The sequence below is a fragment of the Colletotrichum karsti genome (assembly GCF_011947395.1).
Source record: "Colletotrichum karsti strain CkLH20 chromosome Unknown Scaffold86, whole genome shotgun sequence".
Lineage (NCBI taxonomy): Eukaryota > Fungi > Ascomycota > Sordariomycetes > Glomerellales > Glomerellaceae > Colletotrichum > Colletotrichum karsti.
Window position 1 is genome coordinate 14,437 of NW_024065986.1, and position 25,501 is coordinate 39,937.

The 25,501-nt window shown below is 46.6% G+C and overlaps 6 protein-coding genes across 6 annotated transcripts; 3 read left to right on the forward strand and 3 right to left on the reverse strand.

Moving 5' to 3' along the window:
* Nucleotides 1–2,876: 2,876 nt before the first annotated feature.
* Nucleotides 2,877–4,490, reverse strand: CkaCkLH20_13296 (polysaccharide deacetylase; the record flags this gene model as incomplete). The annotated part of the gene is made up of 1 exon (XM_038896006.1): nt 2,877–4,490. The coding sequence occupies one exon, from the start codon at nt 4,488–4,490 to the stop codon at nt 2,877–2,879; it is 1,614 nt and encodes a 537-aa protein (XP_038738686.1).
* Nucleotides 4,491–4,536: 46 nt separating this feature from the next.
* CkaCkLH20_13297 (uncharacterized protein) lies at nt 4,537–5,537 on the reverse strand (the record flags this gene model as incomplete). The annotated part of the gene is made up of 2 exons (XM_038896007.1): nt 4,537–4,854; nt 4,899–5,537. 2 exons carry the CDS (start codon nt 5,535–5,537, stop codon nt 4,537–4,539), a joined length of 957 nt encoding a protein of 318 aa, XP_038738687.1.
* Nucleotides 5,538–10,342: 4,805 nt separating this feature from the next.
* On the forward strand, nt 10,343–11,019 carry CkaCkLH20_13298 (uncharacterized protein; the record flags this gene model as incomplete). The annotated part of the gene is made up of 2 exons (XM_038896008.1): nt 10,343–10,554; nt 10,620–11,019. The coding sequence occupies 2 exons, from the start codon at nt 10,343–10,345 to the stop codon at nt 11,017–11,019; spliced, it is 612 nt and encodes a 203-aa protein (XP_038738688.1).
* A 1,152-nt stretch (nt 11,020–12,171) lies between these two features.
* Nucleotides 12,172–13,329, forward strand: CkaCkLH20_13299 (uncharacterized protein; the record flags this gene model as incomplete). The annotated part of the gene is made up of 3 exons (XM_038896009.1): nt 12,172–12,721; nt 12,785–13,077; nt 13,159–13,329. The coding sequence occupies 3 exons, from the start codon at nt 12,172–12,174 to the stop codon at nt 13,327–13,329; spliced, it is 1,014 nt and encodes a 337-aa protein (XP_038738689.1).
* Nucleotides 13,330–14,302: 973 nt separating this feature from the next.
* Nucleotides 14,303–18,012, forward strand: CkaCkLH20_13300 (endonuclease/Exonuclease/phosphatase; the record flags this gene model as incomplete). Its single annotated transcript, XM_038896010.1, has 4 exons — nt 14,303–15,462; nt 15,523–16,461; nt 16,549–17,204; nt 17,267–18,012. The coding sequence occupies 4 exons, from the start codon at nt 14,303–14,305 to the stop codon at nt 18,010–18,012; spliced, it is 3,501 nt and encodes a 1,166-aa protein (XP_038738690.1).
* Nucleotides 18,013–18,393: 381 nt separating this feature from the next.
* On the reverse strand, nt 18,394–20,380 carry CkaCkLH20_13301 (uncharacterized protein; the record flags this gene model as incomplete). The annotated part of the gene is made up of 2 exons (XM_038896011.1): nt 18,394–20,090; nt 20,170–20,380. The coding sequence occupies 2 exons, from the start codon at nt 20,378–20,380 to the stop codon at nt 18,394–18,396; spliced, it is 1,908 nt and encodes a 635-aa protein (XP_038738691.1).
* Nucleotides 20,381–25,501: the final 5,121 nt, after the last annotated feature.

Sequence of the window (25,501 nt, forward strand, 5' to 3'; positions counted from 1 at the left end):
TTTACTCTTTTAATAATACTTAAATAGATTATAAATAAGCTTAATATTACTCTATTAATTCTAACTATTATCTATATAGACTTATATTCTCTATATAAAGATAAACTAGTGCCTAGCTCTAAATAAGCTTTATAGTAGTTTCTTAATATAAGGTTCTATAATATATTTATTATAATAGTAGTACTTTAGCCTATACTATCTCCTAATAAAATAAATAGATATAATTTATAATTAAATTAATATTAATATACTTAGCCTAACTAAGGTTTTTAAGTATATATATTATTTATAAGAGCTATAGGAAAAATAGAGGGGGGGGGGGGGAGTAAGTAATAAGCCTAATTACTAATAAGTAACAATAATAGCTTAAACCTATTATAAAGGTATTAAACTTTCTAGTTATAAACCCCTTAATACCCTTAAGGTCCTTTAGCTAGAATAATATCTCTATTATAAATCCCTTAATACCCTTAAGGTTCTTTAGTTAGAATAATATCTCTATTATATTATTAAGTAGGCCTATAAAGCTAGCTATTATTCTAACTTTTAGGCTAAAGGCTTATTCCTTATCTTTTTATAATCCTTTTTTATTACTATATTTAAATCCTTCCTTTAAGATATTATTTAGTATACCCCCTAATAAGCTTAAGAATATAATAGACCTAATTACTAAATATAAAATCTAAGACCTAAGCTTTAGATATAAAGACTTAGTAACCTTATTTAAGAAGAGAACTCTTATAGAATTTATCTTTAATTATAAACTACTTTTTAGACCTATTTTACTTTTTTTAAAGTATTTAGATAATAAAAAAGATAGAATAGAGCTATTTATATAGATTAATATTAGTTTATTTACTTATATATACCTTATAGGCTTCCTCTAAATAGCTAGAGATCTAAAGCTTAAAGTTAAGAATCTATAATTTAGGCCTATTTAAATAATATATTATAAATATAGCTAATAATAAGTAATAAGACTATCATAGCTTTATTAAATAGTATTAATAATAATAATAAGTAAAAAGTTATATTTAAATTTTCTTAAAAAGCTTAATATTAATAACGTAATAATATAATAGTATAATAGGGTATTAGCTTAATAGCTTTAGGGCTAATTATCTAATAGATAGCTAGGAGGAGTAGCTTAAAGGAAGAGTATTAAAGTATTAGATATATCTTAATAAAAAATTATTATTATTATTAATATTATAATAGGGAAAGTTAAGGTATAAAGTAATAAACTAATAGCTAAAGTAGGAGGGCTTATATATAGGGTCTATAAGTTATATAGCTAAATAGCTATTAGTTAATTAGTAGGCTAAGCTAAACCTAAAGTAAGTTAAATATATAGTTTAAATTATAATATAGTGCCTAAAGGCTTTTATACTCTCTATATAAATACTTAGTTAAGCTAGGTATTATAAAAGAGAAATAGCTTATAATTAATATTATAATACTCTATTAGTTATATAAAAAAAATTAAACTATTAGAGGTTTAATAGATAAATAAATAAGATAACTTAATTAATATATTAATAAAGTTATTACCAAATATAGCTTTTTACTACTTTATTATAAATAAAGAGATAAATAGTATATAAAAGTATTATTTTAAATATATAATAATTAGCTAATAAATATTATAATAAGAGAGAAATATAATATAAATAATTACTATCTAAAAAATAGCTATTTACTAACTATTTAATAGTTTAATAATAAAGGCTATTATATAATTATTTAATTTATATATCTAATTAGATATTTAAGTAAATAATTAATATAAAATAAAAGACTATTAATATTAAGATATTTACTTATTTATACTCTATACTACCCCTTAGTACTTAAACGCCTAGGCATCTAGAACTTAAAACGCTTAGTCTAAGGTTATATATAGCGCTATATAACTGCTTATAATAATAATATCTACTTTTATACCTTATTATTATACCTATTTATTTAGACCTTTTAGAGATATCTATTTTAAATATAAATACTATTATTAATATCTTTTATATACTTTACTATTTTAACTAGTCTAATAATACTAATAATAATATAGTAGCTAAAAGTGCTAAAAGCTTAAATTAAATCTATAGTAAGTTAAATATATAGTTTAAATTATAATATAGTATATTAATACTTAATATCTAATATAAACTAAATATTATTTAGCTTATTTAAAAGAAAATATTTTAAAGAAACTATTACTAATAAAAATACTTATTAAAGTAAATATTAATATAAAAATAAAGATATATATTAAATATATATAGGTTATATATCTTTTAAATAGATTAAATATTTTAAGAGTTTTAATTTTAGATCTTTACTCTAATGCTTTATTAAGATATATCTTCTTTCTTCTATATTACTCCTTTATTCTCTTTATAATATATTTATAAACCTAGTAGGTTATTTGTTTTTAGTAGTCTAGTGGATCTAGAAAGGTCTTACTTAGGGCATAAATATACTAGACGCATAAAGCAAGGGTATACTACCAAGGCGCTGATATAGCTTACCGCATGGAACACCACGTGTTACTGACTACCTGGGCAGTATTTTCCATTATGAGATTTGAAGCCACTTTAAACTGGAAACAATGCAAACGAAGAGCAATGGCAATGACGGTCTCAACATTGTCAGCCATAGCGATTGACATGTCACTGAGACCCTGTCCAGACTGGACGAGAGTGCGAATCAATGTGGGGATAATTTATTTTTAAACAACAAAGTAGTATTAAAAAGAAGGTCTGTGAAGGTATAGTCTATAACAAAAATCAAACATTACTCAAAACTCTCTAACCCAGCACCATCTGATGCTTGAATAACACCACCTACAGAAACAACGGAAAGGGTAGGAATGCATCCTACAAAGCAGGAGCATCGGGATCCATCATGCATTGATCAACTCTCATCAGCGTCTTCTTGGTGGCCTTAGCCATCTGAATGAACTGCCTCAAGTATTTGACCGTGGAGGGATAAAGGTAATGCATGACAACCAAACTACCACCCTTATCCAAATCACGCTTGAAAGATTCGAGTTGCTTCTCGGGGGTATCGCTCTGGGCCCAAAGCCAATCCTCAACATCAATGTTCCAATTGACAATGTATGGATTGTCGTTGCCGGTGGACTTGGCGAGTTGTTGGCGCATACGGGCTCCCTCGGTGCCAAAGGGAGGGCGGAAGTATTTGGTGCTGAGTCCAAATGTTTCCTTAACTGTCTGGATATCCTGGTCGTACTCCCAGGCAATGGCGTCGTTGTTTGGGAGACCCTCCATGTGGGGATGAGTATAGCTGTGAAGTGCAATCTGGTGACCCTGGGCCATCATATCCTTATAGATACTGCTGAGGTTGGTAGACGGATCTCTCAAAGGCGCGCCGACGGTGAAGAAAGTGACCTTGATGTTTTCCGATTTGATGACCTCCATGACTTCCTGGGCGAATTCCGGAGCACCGTCGTCAATGGCGAAGGCGATAGAGTTCGGGCGCTTGCAGGCAAACACGAGGTTGCCGGAAGGTAACTTGGCCGGGATGTAGACATTGTTTGGCACAGACGAAACGATCTGGACCTTGGTCAAAGTGGTAGCCTCGTTAGTATACCAGCCCTTGAAGGCAATACCGACAACACGCTTCCGGACGATGTTAAAGTGTGTCATAGGAATGTAGATGTCGTTGCCAGTCGTGTAGCGTGCAGCCTCTAGAGAGTCCCAAGTCTCGGGGAAAGGAGCAATAGTCTCATCACATTTCGAGTTGTGCTGCTGTAAAGCAACGCTGAACTTATTGCTTCCGGTGAAAGCGATGTGGAGGTAAGCGCCGTCGTAGCTGGTCATGTCCGCACACGTAGCAGAGAGCTGCGTGTAGAAGGAGAAGTCGGAGTCGGGAGCCTTGATAGTGAGCTTATTGGCGCCCCAGGTGAGAGCCGTGTCAACATCGCCGCCATGCCAGAAACCGAGAGAGTTGGAATCCTTCTTGGAGAAGTTGTCGATGACCTTGGCCGCATTGGTACCGCTAGGAGCAGCGACGGTGACCACTGAAGCAGTGGCTGATGCCTGAGGGTCGAGAATGTACTCGGAAGCGATGTTGCCGCAGTAGAACGCCATGGGACCGAATGTCACGTCTGAAGTCAAGGAGCTGAAAAGAATGGATGAGATCTTCGACGTGTCGAAACCGGAGACCTTGGAAAAGGGGATGTTGTACAGCTGCTCCTTTCCGTTGAAAGTCCAGCCAAGATCCTTGGTGGTCGCATAGCCAAAGGCAGAGTCGTCACCGCAGGTTGCCGACGATGCCATCTGAACTTGAAAGGTGGTGCCAGCCTTAGCCTTGATGCGCAAAGAAATCCCGCCATAGCCCTTTGCCTTGGCGTTGGTGCAACCAGTCTTGCTGTAGAAGTAGGAATCCTGGCCATTGGCCTGCAGAGTAACCCGGTTGTTGGCGACTGTAATTGCCTTCATGGTTCCATCATCGCTGCTGGGTAGTAGCATGGCGTTGTAGAAGAGGAATGTCAGGCGAGACTGAGACGCCCAGTCATCAATCAGGAGGTTGCTGCAAGTCGAAGAGGATGGCGACGACGGAGCGGTGACGGTACCAGAGATGATTGAGTTGCTGGTAGATAACCTGGAAACTGTCGAGACAGCCGTAGCCGAGATTGACGTGGCCGAGGACGACATAGCTGTAGAGGACGATGAAGTAGCCGAAGATAGAGCTGCTGAAGATGACGTTAGGGAAGTTGATCTCGAAGACGATTTCGAGGCGGACGAAGATGAAATCGACGTCGGAGAGGTCGAGGTGCTTGAGCTTGTTTTTGTGCTTGTGCGTGAAGAGGAAGTAGACGTACGGGGCGACGAGCTGGTTTGGGCATCCACGTTGCCGGTGAAGCTCGACGAACGAACCGATGTAGCAAAAGATGATGCCGTGCTAGAAGAGAGGGTGGCAATGGTCGAAGCCGAAATAACAGAAGATGAAGTAGAATCAGATTGAGAGGTGGTGAGAGCCGTTGAAGCGGGAGGGTTCAACCCATCATCGCAAGTGAACTGCAAATTGCTAAGCTGGTATTTGTCGAAGACGGAGTACGTAGACCAGACGAAGCCCGATACGGCATCCAGGTTAGCGGTAGTGAACGAAGAGAGTGCAATGGAGATGTTCTGGGCTGAGCCAGTCAGCCCAGTGATCTGAACCCATTGGCTCTGGTAGTTGGTGTCAGTGCAAGAGGCCTTGGTTTGAATTTCCAACATGACGGAAGCGTCCTTGGGCCCATTCATGGTCAGGGACAAGGCCTTGTAACCCTTGGAGGCGGCCTTGACGCAGCCGAGAGTCTCATAGTAGTATGAGGAGCTGTCAGTCTTGGGCGTAAAAGAAAGTACACCGCTCTTGATGGCTATGTCTGCCATGGACGAGTCGTCGCTAGTCCACGACTTGAGTTTGTTGTTTCCACCGACGGCGGGCCTGGAAAAGTTGTCGATGACGAAGTTGGAACACACTGCTTGGGCCGTGCCAGCGAGGCCAAGCAGGCGAAGAAGGGTGGAAGACATGACGGCGGTGTGTTGCCGGGTTCGAATATTTGCAAAGGAAAGGCGCCTCTCAGACGAGAAGCAGAAAGAAAGACTGTGATGAGTGAAAAAGAAAAGATGCTGATGAGGATGATGGAAAAAGACCGAAGAGATGAGAAGAATAAGGGGGATATATATTCTCTGCCCGACGTGGCATCTCAGTCGGTTCACACCAGACCTCCACGGTATGGCGTTGAAAACCTAGCAAGCGGTATACCAACGGGCAAGGAGCTAGCCAGTGGCTCGGACGGTGTACCATCGCGCCCTTGATCATGGACAAAGCATAATCGTTCGTGAGGCCAGTATATGGCGCTAACGGCAGCCTCATAAGCTGGGAGCTGAGCGTCGTTCCCTCCGGTGATGAATGAGGATGGAGATGGCGCCCTGCCAGTGAAGGAGAAGTTCGAAATGGCGGTTTGACGAAACAAGGCGTCGTGGCTTCGAGTCCCCGCGTACCTGGAAGTGGCTTCAAGGCAAACCAGATATTACCAAGCGAAACTGACATTGCATGGAGCATACAGAGCTCATCAGAGAGAGAAACATGGGCCTCGTCTTTGTGTCCGCAAGAGTTCAGTTAAGCTAGCGGTTTGAAGTCGCCGGAATTGTCGAGTAATCGTCGGCTCGGGCAAGGCGCGTTGGACGAAACAATGAATTGGGGGCCAAGTCGTTGGATCGCTCGTTAAGACAACGCGAAACGAGACAACAGAACGCATGGCACTCAAAAGATGCGATGCAGAGTTGGTCAGTTCTGTGGCCTCATCTAGCCAGAAGCGGCCGAGTTCTATGACGGCCGGGCTGCCATCATGACCTGGGCGCCTGTCAAGACACGCGCTTGGGGCAAAGGCCATGCTTCTCGGAGACTTCTCTATTGACGTCCATTCGCTGGTAAACAGAAGCCATTGCCAGCACAAAACCAGGACGAAACTCAGTCAGTTCATCCCTCCTTTGTTTTTTCACCAAAGGATTGGATCGAAGAAGTGAAGATGCGCGGTCTAGTGTCCGAGCCTTTCTTTCCTCGCTTTAGTGCCGACGGCGGTTGCAAAAATAAACACATGGTAGGCCACATCCCCCACACTTGCTGGGTCAGTGCAGAATCGAGGTTGACTCTAAGAATGTATCCGACTTTTGGTCGATCGCGGTCTTTTCCATCCTGGCATCTACTACCCGTCCCTAGCGAGAGGAAGGATGAAAATTCTGGCCGCTTCTTTGCCGCCCGAGCCCAGCTTGAGCAGTGCGAGGACAACAACATTCAGGTCTGTACACGCTCATCCCGACCCTTCCAGTTAACGCTCTGTTTGCAAGTCAATACGGGATCACCTGCCGAAGGATACTGGCGGCGAGGAGAAACCCAACATGGTGTTTGCTAGGCTGCTTTGCTATACAGCCAGCACGAAAGCTTCCCACTTGCCTTGGCCATACTGCTGTGCCCATACCGCAGGGATTATTATACTGTCTTTGGGTTCCAGCCACTACCGATGATTTTGGCCCGTGGTCGGGCCTGGCTCGGCCGAAAACACCAAGACGCGGACCGCAACCGTGACCGTGGCCACACGACGGTTGAACTTGGCAGTTAACTTGGGGGGGGGTTGTCGGATATGCAATCCACACCTGTGATCAGGCGGTCGAAGTCAGCCAAAGTAGCCTGGTTTGCCAATGCTCAATGGTCGACTACGTGTGAGAAGACGTAGAAAGTCTGTCAACGACGCAGAGATGTAGAAGGAGACAAGACCAACCAGCTTGCTTGCCGGGAGACCTGAAATGCTGCAGTGGACCTGTATACGCTCTTGTGGCTTGATCTCTCGCGTTCCCTTGAAAGCTCATACCCTATCTTGGATGTTCGTATTGTGTCGTTGCCGAGCCGGTCGATAACACCTTGGTCTCGTTCCTGGCATGGTGCTGGACAACTCTGGTCTGAGTCTTGCCAAGCGCAGATGCTCACCGGCAAGACCAGACACGAAGAGGGGTAAATAAACGCCCGTGGCCGTAGACCTTGACATAAGGTAGCCAGTACCAATTCTGAAGGCGACGGGAGCGCTACGGGCGGCTGCGGGAAGGGGTGGCTTTCGGATAGAATGAAGCTTGATTACAAAAAATGAGCTGGCTCTTGCCTGGAGACACGAGACGGGAAGAAAAGGGTGTGAGAGGGCGGGGAAAAAGAAGCGGATGCCGTGCGGTGGATGTTGGTTCAACCGATTGATATTGTGGTTATTGTTGTTGTTGTTGTTGTTGTTGTTGTTGTTGACCAGGGTAGATAGGAAGGAACGGGCTTTCTCGTGTCTGACAGCGCTCTGACTGAGCCATCATCTGATTTCGATGCCTTTTGGCTTTAGGGGAGTCTTCTGTCGGGATCCAAGGAGAGAGATTGCACTCGGGGGCCCGAGGGTTTCTCGGTTGGTAGCGTGCCACAGCGATGGGTGAGGTGGTTGCCAAGACGAGAGGTGATCAATGCGTGAGCACGGGAGACGGGAATATCTTTAGCTGGAAATGTACAGCCGGAACTTCCTTCGCCCCGTCTTATCCCGATACGTCGGGTATGTATGTACCTGGCGGTTTTATTGTTGGTCGCAAAGTCCTCGGTCGAGGCACGCTAACGAGAACAGCTGGACCTTCAAGTTTCGGACAACAGAAGGCCGGATTCGTCAGTCTCGATCCTCAGCTGCGCTGGTCAATTTGAGATGAGGCTCCCGTTCCATTATTCACCACATTTGGAGAATACTCTCAGCCGGGATCGGGGTGGCGGAGGGATCAAAGACAAATGTCACTAGAGACGTCACAAATGACGGAAAGACCAGTCGAAGAATGTTGACCGAGGGTGGAAACGTGTAAGCGAAACAAAGCAGGGCCTCGCGAGAGAGACGCCGAGGAGAGGAAGACGGAGAAGGTGGCGGCCGGCGGCGGTGGTGGTGCCTGTGGCCAGCCCGATACTAAGCCATCGGTACAGTACCGTGAGGTACCTAAGGTAGGTAGGCACCTTACCAGGTAGGTAGGTAATTAAGGTAAGATAGCTGGACGCTCCATGATCCAACAGCGAGGCGAACAGAGCGGCGTGGCTCAGAGTTACCAGCTGACAGGAAGGCAGCAGGCTCTTGGTCTTGGGAATGTGGGTAAGAGGGGTGGCTACCTCAGCGCTCGATCTGATTCTAGGCCTCATCCCGTTGTCACCAGGACTGAGGCACCTACTCGGCTAGCACGAGATGCGCAACCCACCTAAGAGCGTGTCGCGAATAAGGAAGTGCAAGTGCAGGTGGCCCAGGCAGGGATGACATCACCTTTCTGGCTACATGTGTATTCGTACCTTAGGTGGTCAAAAGCAGCTGGGCACAGGTGCCGCATGATTATTGCCAGGTCTGCGTAGTGCTCTGGCATGTCCGCCGTCCCCCACGCCATGGCCTTGTTGGGCTGACATGATTGGAGGAATCGTGTCCAGTTGGCCCAAAACAGGAGCAGGTGCATCACTTTCTGCAGCGTGTGCATTCTACAGATGGAACACCTTACGCCTACACCCCCTCTGCGACTGGATTCCATACCGGTTATCCGTATGCACGCGGCAGTACTATGTATAGGGCCCTATTCTGTCTTCATCTCTTTGGCCACCCCCCGAGCTTTATCATACCGTATCGCAGTCATGATTACCCCCCAAGCTTGAACCTCGACTGAGGATGAGGATCAGGGGAACAAGACCCGGCCTAACTAGTGTGGCCTACCTAAGGTACCTCACGTATCAGTAGGGCATTCTTATCGCCCGCATGCCCGCTAAGCCGAGACGACAAGCCTGCCAAAAAGAAAACCAAAAGCCCCCGAGACACCCAAGACTGGCCTTGCCTACCTTACCTACCTTACCTTAAGGTACCTCCTGGTAGTCGGATGGGAGATAAGCAGGCCGGGAAGCATCATGGCTCATGCCTCCAGACATGGTTCATGGCCCGTGGAAGGCGGCGCATCGTCGTCACGTACAGACACGGCCCTCTCGGTCACTAACACCAAGGTACATACTATGTAGTCTCTTACTCCTACTCATCTTACCTGTCTTCTTATATACAGCACCCGATCCCGCTACATACCCTTCGGACGTCCTGCTTTCTCCCTGACTCGTCTCCCGTTTCCCGATTGTAAGAAACCTTTGTATCGCAGCCCCAAACTCAAGTGTCGCTTTCCTCTGCTCTCTCTACCTTGGCGTGAGATTGTTTCTTTGCTACCTTACAAACTGGACATTCTTATTGCTTTAACCTTGCAACCGTATCGCTTCTTGTTATTCGTTCGCATCCTTGGTAACCTCGCCCGAGTCTTCTCCATCGAGTTTGGCCTCGCCTTCCCGCAACCTCTCTCACCAACTCAACGTGCCCGGTGACTCACCCGGCCACCTCCGTCCCTACCAGCATCTCGTTCCGTCTCTTTGATTACATACTTTCCCTACCTACCTTCGCCTACCTTCCCACACCTGCCTCACCTCAAGGTACCTACCCACCTTAGCCTTCGCCTTGCTTCCGCTTCCTACCGAAGACCGAAACGGGCATAAACCCCAGAGGTTCCTTCCTCCGACGACTTCTATATCTAACCTCGACCATCCGTCTTCCTACTGATCACTACCCGAATACACCTACACGTCCCTCGATTCCTACAAAGCCTTGTGCAAAACAAATCAGATTACCAACACCGAAAACCTTGTCGGCCCTAGCATTACTTCCCTCAGACGTTCTGGACCTGATATTGCGTCTGTATATCAGCGCCGCTCTTCCGAACGACTCCACTCGCCCGTACTTCATCTAGTTGTTCAGATTCCGAATATCATGGCTGCCACGACAGACTCCCAGCCCCAGTTCGAGCGTGACCTTCGAAGCGCACATCAAGACTACAAGAGGGACAAGGACTCACAGTCCAAATGGTCCAACGGCGCTCGTCCGCTTGTGGGTTGCCGTATCGACTGGGCCAACCTGGAGGCTGTTGGCGGTACCGAGCACCAGCGCGCCAAGAGCCGTCCAAGGGTCAAGAACAGCGAAATGTATGTTGCTCTGCACTCAGCTCGCAATCGCAGTTGAGATCGGTCGTCGCTAACCCTCGCGTCAGCTCCCATTACAGAAAGCCTCAAAATAACGTTACCAAGATGCGCCCTCACTGGACCTCGAACCAAGGGCGTCTAAATTCCACGATGCAGGCCAGGGAACAGATTAAGGATCCTTTGAGCCAGTCGCTCATGGACCTGGTTCCATCTGAGGACGGCTGGAGGAAGAGTCTAGCCGCCTCGGAGGACTGGAAGTACAGTTTCGATAGTACTGTGAGCCCCAATCGCCCGCTGACACTTGACGTCTTTGTCAAGACTTCGGGTCGCGAGACAGAGCGCATGGTGGAGAAGGAGTACGAGATTCTCAACGAGAACGGTCAGGTTCTCAAGGGTCGCAAGGCACGTCAGAGTCTCCGACAGGAGCACGCCCCCGTCGCTGAGGACGACGGATTCCAGCTCGTTTGATCCATTTTGGCCCACAAGCTGTCCACACGCTGCCTGGCACGCAGAGACAAGCTGAGGAAATGATTGCATGACGCGGCAGCGGTTGGATGTATTGAGCGATTCGTTGGTTGGGCGTTGGCGGACTGAGCATGGCGTGCGGCATGGATTGGACGATGCAGCAATAGCATATCACGACTTTTTGGGATAACATAGGATGGCGTTGGGTTTATTGAGACTGAGGCATCATGAGCCGGGCAGGATTATGGTCTCTCGAGCCGTCAGCCTCACCTACCACAGGTAGTACAAGTATACGTATGACAATAAGACTGGTCTACCCGATAGCCTATTCGTCGTAATTTCCTGATGATCAACAACCTTCCCTGTCGTCAGTGTGATATGAGAGGTTGGAATGCGCGTGTGTCGAAGATCATCGGATTGGCCGAGTATACAGGGCTGAATCTAATCCGCAGACGGCACTCGACGACAAAAGTGGTCAAGTGCAGGGGGGTGAGCAAGGAGCAGCTGCGCCGCGGTGCTGGAAACGTTGGTGCCTACAGGTTAGCACTAGTAGCAGAGCACCGTACGTTGGAGCAATGGAGATAATTAAACCGCTTCCTTCAAGGCAACGAGATAGTAAACCATGCACGACCTACGTAAGCTGCATGGCAGCGGCGGCCGGGGTTCTCGTAACTAAAGCACGGCCTGGCAGCGTTGGTCAGTCGTCTGGACTCTACTATTAAATGAAGTAAGTGTTGTACGAGTTCCAGGCATCTAATCGCATCGATTCTTCCCATCTTAATCTTTCGCGTTGCGTCAGATGACTTCTTTCTTCGACAGCCTTTCGAGCTTCGGACTGACACCCGTTGACCAGAACATACATACCCTGCAATTAACACACCATCTTGCGAGGTGTCTAGACGACTAGCGCCAACCATCATGTCCACCGTGGATGAGTCTATGTTACCACCGTTGCCTCTGCCGCCGACAACGGTGACGCCCTCGACGACTCCGCCGCCAGCAGCGACCGAGACATTGACGAGGACGACGGCGAGAACGGCGACGCCGCAGGTACCGATACCCCCAACAATGTTAGCCTCACCGATGCCACCAGTCCCATCAGGAAGGCCGGCATTGCTGGCATCTAGGCTTGCAGCATCATCCAGCTCCTTGGCGATGGAGAAGAGCCTCCTGTCGAGACAAAGAAGTGACGATACTGTCTCGACGACGGACAGTGAAGTATCATTGACCCCGCCGCCCTACTCGGGTCCTTCGGAGACGAACATCTCAAACCGCGCCTGGGACGCTCAAGAGCCGCCGTTCTACCCTGGTCTACCCAGACTCGACTACAAGCTGTACTCACCACCTCAATCCAGCCTCTCGGCGGACTGCACCGCTCTCTCGTGCAAGTCGAGGAATCTTTCGACAAACGCCGACGCACTGGTCTCGTTCATCAGAACGCAGGCGAGCATCCCGCCAAAGCCTGTTATACATATCAAGGGCACTCGCGGACGTAAGACCGACTTTGACATTAAGCTCAATCTCATGGGGTTGCTCGTGCCGGACGAGACAAACAAGCGGATGCAATACCTTCGATGCGTCGGGGAGGGCGAGGTGGCCTACCGTGGAGGCACCAAAGCAGATGTCATTCCCGAGGTTGGCGACAGAGAGCTCGAGGAGTGGTGTCGTCGTTTCGTGGAAGATCCGGCCCAAGTCAAGACCTTCTGTGAGACGTCCAGTTGTAAAGCAGAAGATCAACCACGGTGCTAACATTGTGCAACTCGATTAGCACTCGACCGAGTGGTAGCAAACATGGATACGATGTGGATTGAAGGTCAGCTACGTGCCCTTCTCGCGGCAACTCAATACAAGGGAGCGCTCCATGTCTCGTTCCCCGTGGCACACGCCAAAGTGGTGGTGCAGAACCAGCCCAAGACGAATAAATTCATGACAGGCATGAAGAAATTATTCTCTGGCAAGCACAAATACGAGGTGGTGCAGTCTGTCTGGCCCTTTGCGTCGGCCAAAAACGGCGAGGAAGCGAGGAGATGTGCAGTGCAGAACGAGGAGGTCTGGTGGCGGGTAAGGCAGAGAGAGTCTCTCGAATGTCGTCGTGTCAAATACGTCGCCTCAATGGAATGCTAACGGTATTGTGTCTTGCAGGAATGGCGGGACCCCATCAGATACGCGATCTCGCAGAAGAGACAAAACGGGGCGTACGTGACAAACGAGGATAAATTAGAGGCCTTGATGGAGGGCAAAGGTCAGGACTCAATTGATTGGGGCGGCCTTGATGCGATGGACATGCCCGAGGGGGCGGAATTGGAGGGGTAAAAGAGCACTTGAGACGACAATGATGCCCTGACGGTTGTACGTTACGTGCCGTGCCGATCGACCTTAGGTACCTTATGTACCAAACCTAGGTAGGTATTTGGATGTGTGTACCTAGCGAGGGAGACACGTCGGATGCATATGGAGCAATTCGGCCGGCTGGGACCAGATGAAGGAACATTGCAGTCACACCTTACCTGACCTAACCTATACTACAATGCCTGATGCCCCCGTCTTCCCTACCAAGCTGGACTTGCGTCACTTGAAACTTGAAACTGGGCTTCTGAGTCACCGGCGACTTGCTCAGACTGTCCATCGTACTATTATTACTACAATAACACTACAACTCAGACAGAGTATTGCCATGGTCATGTGAGTCATCTCGGCAACTCAAAAGACCCTCAAAACTTGATTTGTTTGTATTGTGTATGCTGGTTCAAGCCGGCCTATTCTCTAGAGTCACCAGGGTCCTTGCCAACCTTGACATAGAAAGGGTCGTGCAAGTCCGAGAGCTCCAGCTGACACATACGGCCTGGCGAGTGGGCGCTTTGCCCCCTCCCACCCCTCGACAAGTAGGAACTCATCTTCGTAGACCCTTCGTCGACAGTGACAGCCTAAGGTAAGGTACATAGGCTAAGCCCGACATCGACGGGATGTTGCATGCAATCAAGCTGGGCTGAAGGAGGCTGAAGGAACCCTGCTCTCGCCTCAATCCCCAGAAACACGGGGCACTTTGGCGAAAAAGGAAATGGCACTCCGCCTCTATCCATCTTCTTAAATACGACGACGACTGCTGCTCGGTCTCACGATACCTCGCGCCCGACACCTCGATCGAATATCAATTTCTGTGAAAAACTTGCGCACCCAAACTATCTCCCCACGGCGACCGACCTTTTCCTTGTGTGACGACCGAGCGCATCAAGCCACCGTCAATACGCCAGCACATCTCTCTGTTCGGCAGAGTCAGCCTGCCTTCATGGAGTCGCAGTCTACACCCTACGATACGGCTCTCTGCCTTATCCCCCCCGAGCCACAATGGCCATCTGTAAACCGCCTTCGCTTCGACAACGACAAATCATATCTGAAGTGGCCCCCGCACGTAAACCTCATCTACCCCTTCGTACAATTTACCGATAGCAACGCCCTGCAAGAAACCTGCGAGGCCATCGTGTCATGTCTGGAGGTTCGCGCGGCCGCTGGCGACTCTGCTGCTCTTCCCATTCGCCTGGACTCACCGGGTTTCTTCTCTCACAGAAACGGTAGCACCATATACCTATGTGACAAGCGCGAGAAGACGGTTTCGAGCCTGACCTCTTTAAGATGTGCCATTCTCAACGCTGTCGGCCAGACCCGCCCAGAATCGTACAGCATGCACATGACGGTAGCCCAGTGTGAAGATACAGCCCTTTCATCCAAGCTGGAGTTCTTACTCGAAAAGCTTCGCCGGCTACCACTAGTATCCTGGGAGGCTACCCAACTGGCCGTTCTCATTCGTACTCCGTCAGGTCGCATGAGGCAATGGGGGTTGATCGACTTGGTGTCTCCATCTCTCACCATTTGCGAAGACTCCCCGAGCCCGGGCTTGGGCCGAGAAGTATCTTCAGCACTCATCCCCCGACCAACGTGGCGCTTCTCCGAGCCAGACTTGGCCTGGAAGCCGTTGGATAGTCGTGCTGAGGTCCTATGCCCCAGCACGCAGCCGCCAGAAAACCTCATTGTCGCTAGTTGGAACGTACTCGCCGAATTCCAGCATCCCCCATCTCGCGTCCGATATCCCTTGATTGTGGAAAATCTTGTTGCAGGGACCGCGCTTGCAGACGTCGTGGTTCTCCAGGAGGTCACGGATGACTTTCTTCCTTTCCTGCTCGCAGATGATCGGATTCAAACCACATATCCCTACGTCTCCGAAGGTTCACCGGACGATCCCGCGGCGGGGCCACTGCCGAATATTCTTAATACTGTTGTGTTTAGCAAATATGCTTTTTCGTGGCAATACCTGCCCTCTAAGAGACGACATAAAGGATCAAGTATCCTCAAATTCGAAGATCTGGCGGAAAGGCCAGATTTGCCTCTAGTTCTTGCCACATGCCACCTGAGCCAAGGCTTGACAGACGGTGCTGTCGTCGCGAAAGAAAGGTAGCTCCAATGCCTTATTCTCTATTCCTCGCCATAGCGGCTGCTAACGACCACTGGCAGAGAACTTCAGCGTATTCTCGATCATTTGAAGATGCATTACGCAGCAAACCAGTGGATCATCGCGGGAGACTTCAACATCGCCACGTCCTCCTACACGATCGATGCCGCAGTGAGGCGGGGCACCATCACGACTTCGACGGAAGACGTCCTGCGCAGCATTGAGATGACACTTTCCGAGGCCAACCTTCTCGACGCGTGGCTGATATCACGCGTTGAGTCCGGTGTGAGCGATTGTGTCAAGGGGCGCATCGACGACCTCCTCGAAGGCGAACAAGGCGCCACCTTTGATCCCAGAGAGAACCCGCAAGCTGCGAAGATGGTCGGTAGCGGTCTAAACCACCGCCCGCAGAGGTACGATCGTATTCTAGTCAAGGCTGGCGGTCCTCTACACATCTCTCGATTCAACATGTTCGGATTCCTCACTAGCGTGGGAGAAAGGCCAGAGGAACCCCTATTCGCAAGTGACCACTGGGGGATCCGATGCCTACTAGAGCGCTCCTCGGCGGGGGATGGACCCGGCCCTAGCGTTCGAGTCGTACCTGTCGAACTTCGACGGGCACCGTCTTCCTTGTCAGATATCACAGCACTGAAACGGTGCCTAGAACATCTTGACGTCGTCCCGACGGACCGTGACGAGTCGGACCGGAAACGAGTTCTCGAAGTGCTCCAACAGATTCTTCTCGAGACCGACCATTCGACAGACGAGCAGGCACGTGGTCGACCGGCGATCGTGCTCTCCCCCGTCGGATCTTACGGGCTCGGGGTGTGGTCCAAGTCCTCCGACATCGATTGTCTCTGCATTGGATCGATCAGCCCTCGGGTCTTCTTTACTCTCGCCAGGCAGCGTCTGAGGAAGTCAGCCAGCGCCGGAGTGCGGGTACTGCGAAAAGTGAAGGCGAAGACGGGCACAATGTTGGAAATTGATGTCCTTGGTCTTAGGTGCGACCTCCAATATTGCCAGGCTTCACATGTGGCCAGTCAGTGGCCTGCGCTTTTGAAGCGGCCTCCATCTGACCCATCCTTCAGCCTGCCGACACAGACGCTGCTGAAGCTGAAGCCGGCTCGGGATTTGTTATATCTCACGAGGTCTATCCCCGACCTGGCTCAGTTCCGTATAAGCTACCGAGCAATCAAGACTTGGGCACGAGCGCGTGGGATCTACGCGGCCAGATTCGGCTATCTTGGTGGAATCCACCTGTCTGTCATGCTGGTCAGGATATGCAAGATGCTGTTGCACGAGGGCGGGACTGCATCGACGGCGGACATCATCGCCACATTTTTCAACCACTACGCACACTTCGACTGGAAGAATGATATGGTCTTTGACCCCTTCTTCCACAAGCAACTACGGTACCATCGGACGCCGCGAGAGGCCATGTGCCTCCTAGGATGGCACTCTCCAACGCTCAATACTGCCCTCATTGCGTCCGTGCCTACCGTCAAGATAATATCCAAGGAATTCCGTCAAGTCGACTTCAAACTCGTTGAGGGGGCATCCTGGGAATCTTTACTGTCAATACCGAGCGCAAACTCCAAAAAAGCCCTGACGACTGGTGCGGCGAACTTCTTGTCCTCATTCAAGACCTTTGTTGATCTACGCGTCCATTACTGGGGAGGCTCACTCGAACGCGGAAGCAAACTCGTCGGCTGGCTCGAGTCCCGTTGTGCTTCACTTCTCGTCGGTAAGTCAACTCCACGGTCCCAATCCTCCAAAGGCTTGGTTAACATGCTGACCAATGCACAGATATTAACAGAAAGGTACCGGAGCTCTCTCCAAGAATCTGGCCAGCACGCTTCGTCGACGCAGCCACGCAAGCCGCACAAGGCGAGCAGAAGGATTATCAGGGTTCTTACCTCGTAGGTTTGGAATGGATGAACTCCAACGACAAGCCCGGGAAGGACATTCTTGAGACCGCCCATAGCAACTTGCACGGCGTGCTTCAGCAGTTCGAACAACACATTCATGGCGACGATAAGTACTACGACCCAAATACGTCCTGGTTCAGCGCCACTCTTGTCAGGGGCAACGAGCTAGGTGACCTCGCACTTGATGATCGGGAATGGGGCGAGCATGTTGACGGCGACGATGAATCGGATACGGACGAGGAAGAGGAGGGAGAAAATGAAGACATTCTGGAACAGGCGGCGGAAAAATCGACGAAGAAGGCTAAGTCGACCAAGCACACGCGCTCCACGACCGTCCCGAAACCCGAAGGGGGAGGCAAATTCAGAACTGCTCTGGACGTACTGAACAGACTTCGCTGGGATCCCAAAATTGACGGGAATGACTTTGTGGTTGGGTATGAGGACAGATTTCTGGGGCCACAAGAAAAGGCTCTGACAGAGTGGAAGAGCGAGCAAACGCACGAGGAGTTCATTCCTCAACACAGAATTCTCTGGTTCAAACGTCGCAGCGACGAACTTGTCGTTTGGGATAGATCTAAACGCATCGATCTGCTCTTCAAGAAGGCACAAGGCCAGACAACTTGAGGCAAGGACGACAACGCCGAAGAAGAAATTCAATGGGCATATGATCCACTCTCACTCATACTGTCCTTGCGTTACGATGCCAGGTAGTCGGAACTACTGGGAAACGGTCGTAGGTGGAGCGCTTTGCCATCCCCGTGTTAGGTGTCCGAAGCTGCTGGAGGGATCTTTCTGCATAGTTCGACGTGAGTAGATGCCATAGAGATAGGAACCCCCAGCTTCAGTCACCTCGTTTAAGAGCGCGTACATGAGGGACCCATTGGAATAAAAGTCAACCGCCAAATCTGGACTTGGTATCCGCAACCGTGACGCCCCGCCTATCGCAAAAAACATAAAACCAAAAACCACGCTCGAATGACGCAGACCCGTGGAAACCTTCCTTTATCAGTACAGCGTCATGAATACAGCAGCTATCCCGGCCTTGTCGTACTTGACATGCTTGCCTTTGCCCTTGTCAACCTCGTGATATCGGTCCCAAAATCGGTTGTACAGGGGCTCCAGCATCTGCTGGATATCCCGAGCGAACATCTGCCGCACTTCTCTCTCCATGTTGTACGTCTTGTGGCGGGTGACCATTTCGTCGAATGAGGCATTGAACGCCTGAAATTTACCCTTGATGTTATCCTTATCTCTGCTACTGAGACCCTTGAGAATGGAGGCTGAGTCGGCCTGGCCAGAGGTCGGCCGCTGCTTGCTCGTGTGAATAACGTCGAATAAGTGAGCGGAAACCTCCTTGCAGTCTATCGTATACATGGAGGTTGCCTTTTTGCGCCACTGGTCCAGCATGCCCATCCTCTGCTCGAGGAGGGGAGCCAAGTCCGAGTCGCGAATCATGCGCTCGACAATGACGACGCTGTTGGCGAGAAACACGCCGATCACACCTCTTCCTTTGAGAACCATCTTGGCCTTCTGATCCAGTGAGGAGAGCAACATGTCTACCGTGTCCGCACAATAGTGCGCGAAAATCTCTTTGCCGTCGGCGCCTATATCGAATGAGGCAAGGCTTGGAATTGCATCCGTGGACGCCCCAGCAGAGCTGGTGGACTTCCATCCTCCGTCGCCCAGGGAAAACATGATACTCGAAATAGGCCGCAAGAACTCAACCATAGTCTGAAGACGCTGCATTGTTTCCGACACGATGGCTATCGGCGCACCATCTTGAGGCAGGGTCTGCATACTGTTGACTCTGCGTCTTGTGTCTTCCAGTAACTCTCCCAGTGAGAGCTTGGCCGTCTCTCGGACAGGACGAAGGGCTGCGGCTAGTGATGACTTGAGTTCACCGGTACGGGTCTCCAAGTTACTCGACAGGCCCGACATAATTTCAGTGATTTCGTAGGCAAGATAGCAGTCTGTATGGAGATGAGACTTGATGTGGCTGTTGAGCTCCCGTAACGTGCGGGCGAGCTCAGCCATGGCGGACTGGCAAGTGGTTTGAAATAAAGGACCCCAATCTTCGCGAGTGAATATACTGCAGATATTGTCGTACTCGGCCAGAAATAAGCCCTCCATGGCCTGAGCATATGTGCCGATGCCGTTGGTGCCTGCCCTATAGATGGCGTCGGCATTCTTCTTCTTGGTCATGTTGACGCTGGCAGCGGCCAGATTGACCAGGGTAGACGAGAGGTAAGGCCCACGGATCTCGGCGTATATCTTGGCGGTAGAAGACTCCTGAGGAGCAGCAGCACCGCCATTCTGGCGATGGTTGTTGGAGATGTAGGAGTTGACCAGCCCGAGACGCGTGACTTTGTCTTGGGACAGAACGGGGAAAGGCACGTCCTTGGTGATGTAGTGAAGTGGTTCCACCGAACGGGGCGTTTCGCCTCGCAGTAGCTTGTCGAAGTGGCTCTCGAGTTGTGAGTTGCCTGACTTGATCAAACGCACCAGCTCGGACATGGTATTCTGGTTCGCGCGTAGATTGGAGGCCTGCATGTCGACAAGAGACTTGCTCAGACGCTTGATGGACGCAAGATAGTTGGAGAGACCTATCTTGTCGGGTCCGGCGCGAATGATTTGCTCCTCATCGTTTTTGCTGTCAGCGGGTTGACGAAGGCGCTCGATGGCAGCAAGGACGGCGTCAATATCTACGGTTGGAACTCAGGGTCAGCAATTTACCAGGGCAGCCAGGTACAAGGCGGATACTATGCCTAGCGATGAACGTACTGTTTCCTAGGACTTGAAGCTTCTTCGTCTCACCGCTGAGAGGGCCGGTGACCTCGCGCACGCTCTTGCCCGTGGACTCCAGCCTTCCCATGCATGCCTGGATCTTCTTGGTCAACTGGGCAGTCTTCTCGAGCCGCGAGTTCAAGACGTCGACCTCGGCGCGGGCCTCTTCGTCAGCTGCATGGCGAGTCGTCGCAGGCCCGACAGACATGGCGGGCGTCTGCGTCCAAGGCCAAGCGTGGTACGCGGTGATGGAGATGATGACGTTGACGTTAACGTTAACGGCAGAATCGGTATTGAGTGGAGGGAAATTGAATTTCGCCCCGTGTTCAGCCTGGCGGTGACATGGGGGAGTAAGAGAGTCGGGGGAGGGGGTAAAATGTAGAAAGCTGCCGTCGCAATTGCGGTAGTCGCAGTGGCAGAAGGGGGAGCGGGAGCGGGAGAGATCAGGGTCGTCGGGTCAGTCAGGTACGGATAAGGCCTTCCAAGTTATGCGGTCCACCTCACGCCTTCGTTCTCAAAACCCGTGGACGCCCATCTAATTTAGGTAATTAGCTGCCCCGATTGGGAAATGCAGATCCCATGTTAGTCGGGCAGTTTAGCGTCTGTGAGGCGCTGAAGGGCTCCAATTACCGAAAGGCTGACAGCCGAAGGGACGGGCATAGAACAGGGCAGGATGGGATGATGCGAATGGAGGGCAAGCCGGGCACCTATTGCATTGACGTGTTCCATAGGTTGCATTATAATTAGACATCAGGCCGTATGCAAGTTATGAATTCTTCTCGGATCGTCTGAACTCCATGTTACTTACCACTGGGCTCAAGTTAGTCACAACAGCCAGTCACCCTAAAACCACTCACGGTATTGCGGCGCTCTTTAGAGGGAACCGCACAAGCTTGTTCTTTAGGGCCAGCAAAGTAAGGTTTTTCACCATCAAATGAGCATAGTCTGTAGCAGAAAAACTAATCACACATTGTCTTTTTAGCGCAAATATCCATTCAATTCGCATCATCTAACATCTGGTAACATCGTTAGCAACCTTTAGGAACTGCCTGTTTACGTATAAAGTAGACGGACCGGCATCCTACCAACATGTAGGTATGACCAAAAAAGTCAAGACCAACATACAACACCAGGTATTCGCTGGTCGTCACCGACCCAACTACTAATCCGGCCCTCACTGGAATCATCTAGATGGAGCAGGGACGGCCTTTTTTGGATGGCCTTACCAACCTAAAGTAGTAGGCACCGCTCCTCAAAACGGACGGAGCGGAACAGGGTATAGCTAAAAGAAAATACCGTCTTGGACGGTGGGGTTCCCGTCAGCTTATCTTCTAACACTTACAGGCTAGCTGTACCCCAGGGTGTGATTTCAACAGCAGCCGCAGTGGCGGACTAGAATAGCTTAGGCAGCTACTAGCTGCTGCCTCGGCGCTTCTGGCTGAAACCTATGGAAACCCCATTCATCACTAAAACAATATGCCCTATTCACTTGCCTCCTGCAAACGTAGCTAATGCCCTTTTGCTATTCTTCCCTAATGAAATTGGGCGAGACGTTTGGTTTAAAGAGGGCTGTTGAGGTATTGGGCGACTAGCGGGAGTCACCTTTCTCGCGTGATTCTTACTGTATACTATTATCAAAATGGGTTGAATAGGCACACTTGTCCCAATTCTATTGTTCTTATGTGTTTCTATTCTTATGCATACGCACCCTTGAAAGGGGTTGGTGCGCCACGTTAAATCTGAATTATTAACTCCGAACTGTCGCCTAAACGCTGAAGTGTACGTGCTCCTTTGCTAATGTAACACCGGGGTCCTAGTTACAATCGTGCGTGCGAAGCAGGGATAATACAACAGACCTTAGTTATTCTAAAACAGAACATAGGGGTTAAGCAACCGTCTATATAACTACTATACAACAGATGCTCGTACGTAATGCACTAATACCCTTGCGGACAGTTATCCCGCATCTATGTTACGACCCGTTAGGTATAACTAATAAAGAACGCCCCACTAAGATACTGGGCGGTTAGGACAGCACCTTATATATAGGATTATAGGAATATATAGGGTTCCCTTAGGAACGGAAGAACTATAGTATAGGTTATATAATAATAAGAGGGATTAACTTTTAATAAGTAGTTTTAGGATAGGATTAGGGTTAGGACTAACGTTCTAAGGGCGGTCTATCTAATAGGACTAATAGTAAGATATTAGTCCTAGGGGTAAAGGGACTATTTAGGACTTATATATAGGATAGACTTAAGTCTACTTAAGTATAGACTTCTATAGTTCTTTAGTAATTAACTTATAATTATTACTTATAATACTTTTAGTTATACCTAAGTAATAACTACTCTATAACTCTTATTAAGGACTTAACTAATTACTAAGCCCTTTAAAGACCTATAATTACTTAATTAGACCTATAGAATAATAAGTAACTATTACTATTATTATTACCTAACTTACTATTAATATAAACCCTACTATTAGTTAGCTAGCTATAATAATTTAGTCCTAGTAGACGTATCTATTAAACTATAGATTATACTTTATATTAGGATGAGAGTATTATAAATAATTAATAGATAGAAGAGAAATAAGTAATAGCACATATATATTTCTTATAGTACCTTAAGTAAGCGCTAGCGTTAGTAGTAGGTCTAGAGCGCTTAGAATAGCGTTAGCCTGCTTAGGCGCTACTTAGTATAATAGGTTCTATTATAGCTTAGTATAGATATACCCTATTCTACCTAAGTAACGCTAGCGCTAGTTATATAAAGTATATTTTAATAAAACTTATAATCTATTTAATATTTTAAATTATAGCTCCTTAAGCTATATCTTATTAATAGAGCTTATACCTATTAAGGATAAAGCCTATATTATAGCTAGAACTAAATATATAACCTCCTATCTACTTAGCGTTTACCTCCTACCTATTTATAACTATAATATTATATAGCTTCTCCCTATAGACGCTATTAATATATTAAACCAACCTATTCCCCTATTTAGTACTAACTCCCTGTTACAACCCGTTGGGCTTAGCTACTAACATAACCCCGCCAGGCTCTCAGCGGCTAACGTGGACATATATGACCTAGTGACATAAGGACGGTTAGGGATCCTCAGAAGGGAAGAACTATAGTATAAGTCACGTAATAATAAGATAAGGATCATTTAGGATCAAAATGATCTAGATAGACTTAGGGGCTAAATAATTATTCTCAATTAGAATAATCTAGCTCAACCTACAGTATAAAGAGTATATATTAGGAAAAGGACTTATATATAGGATAGACTTAAGCTCAGCTTAAGGATAAACTTCTATAGCTCTTTAGTAATTAACTTATAATTATTACTTATAATACTTTTAGCTATACCTAAGTAATAATTACTCTATAAATCTTATTAAGGCCTTAACTAATTACTAAGACCTTTAAAGACCTATAATTACTTAAATAGCTCTATAGAATAACTTAATACTATTTATAGTTCTTAATCCCTAACTTACTACTAATATAAACCTACTATTAGTTAGTTAGCTATAATACTTTAATTACTCCTATTTAGTAAGTTACCCTTTAAAAACTACTAATAGTATTATAATATCTTTATAACTCTCTAGAAAGACCCCTAGCACTAGATCCTCCTCTAGCGCTAGGAAGGCCCCTATTAAGAAGAACCTTACTTAAGAACTTAGGGATTAGAGAATAAAAGATAATAGTAATAGTAATAATAATAATATGCTTAAGGAATAGCTTAAATAAGCTAACTATAATATCTAATAGATATAGGAAATATTTAATGCTAATACCTATACTACTAAAGAACTTTAGGCTACTATATACTTATCTAACTAGCATACTTAGGAACTTAAATAGTAGAACTATACTCTTTAAGCTACTATTAATATTATTACTACCCCTATTATAGAAGGATAAAAGAAGCTTTAACTTAATTCTCTTAATCCTTTTAATAGATCCCTAGGGTAGCTTAAGGGATTCCTTATCTAAATTAAGAACTACTAGAATTTCTATTATAGTAACTTTAAGAATAGAACTAAGAAGGTTATCTATATATCTACCTTCCTTAAGGGATAAGCCCTCTAGTAGTTTAAACCCTTCCTTAAGGAGTACCTCAATAAGGAAATACTTAACTACTATTCTACTAAAGTTAGAGATATTTTTAGTAGCTTCTAGGGCTTTAAGTCCGCCTTAAAGTCTCTATTTTAAGACCCTAATAAGAAATAATAAGCTAAATAAGACTTATTTTACCTTAAATAGACTAAGTTAGCTAAAGACTATACTATAGAGTTCTAATAGATCTATACTTAGCTAGACTTAACTAAGAAAGGTAAGATCTTTATATTCTATAATAACCTTAAGGATAAAGTTAAGGATAAAATTATTAAGGTTAATAGACCTAAGGACTTCCTTTAGTATATTAAGCTTATTATTAAGATTAATAACTAACTATATAAGTAATATAAGGAGAAAGGTAAATAATAATAACCTATTAACTCTAGCTATAAGTACTAGTTAAATACTATAATAATAATTAACGTAATAAACGCAATAGCACTACCTATAGGCACTATAGCGGACCTATAGATCTTAGCGCAGCCTAGCGCAACAACAATAATAAGGGCAATAGCTAGAAGAAGAATATTAAGTGCTATAACTATAATAAGAATAGATACTTTATAAAAGAATATAAAGCACCTAAAAAAGAACGCTTCTAGCTAGTACTTAAGAAAAAATAAATTAATATTACTATTAAGGTAATTCCTTATAAATAACTTAGTTAGACTACCTATTTTAATAATAACTATAGAGTTTACTTAGACTCTAAGGAATATATAGGATAGTACCCTAAGAACCCCAGTAGAATAGAATATAATACTACTAGAGTAAAGAATATTAATAGACCCCTAAATTAATAAACTATTACTATAGGATATAGAAGCAATAGCAAACTTAAGCATAAGGCTTAAGAATAACTTAATAGCCTCCTAGAATATAGGGCCCTTAAAGAAAATAGATAGTTTAAGACGTCTAAATATATTAACCTTAAATAAAAACTAACCTATAACTTAAATAAGCCTCATAATATTATATAATAACGTGCTTAGATAGTAGCTATCTATAGGTATAAACCTAATATTAATAATACTAGCTCTAAAGAGGACTCTAATAATGAAACTATTAGGGCTAATAAACGCCTTTAGTACTAGAGAATTAATCCTATAAAGGATAAATAGATACTTAAATTCTTTAGTACCTTAAGAGAATAGCGTAATAGAAACTATAAACTAGAGTTTAGG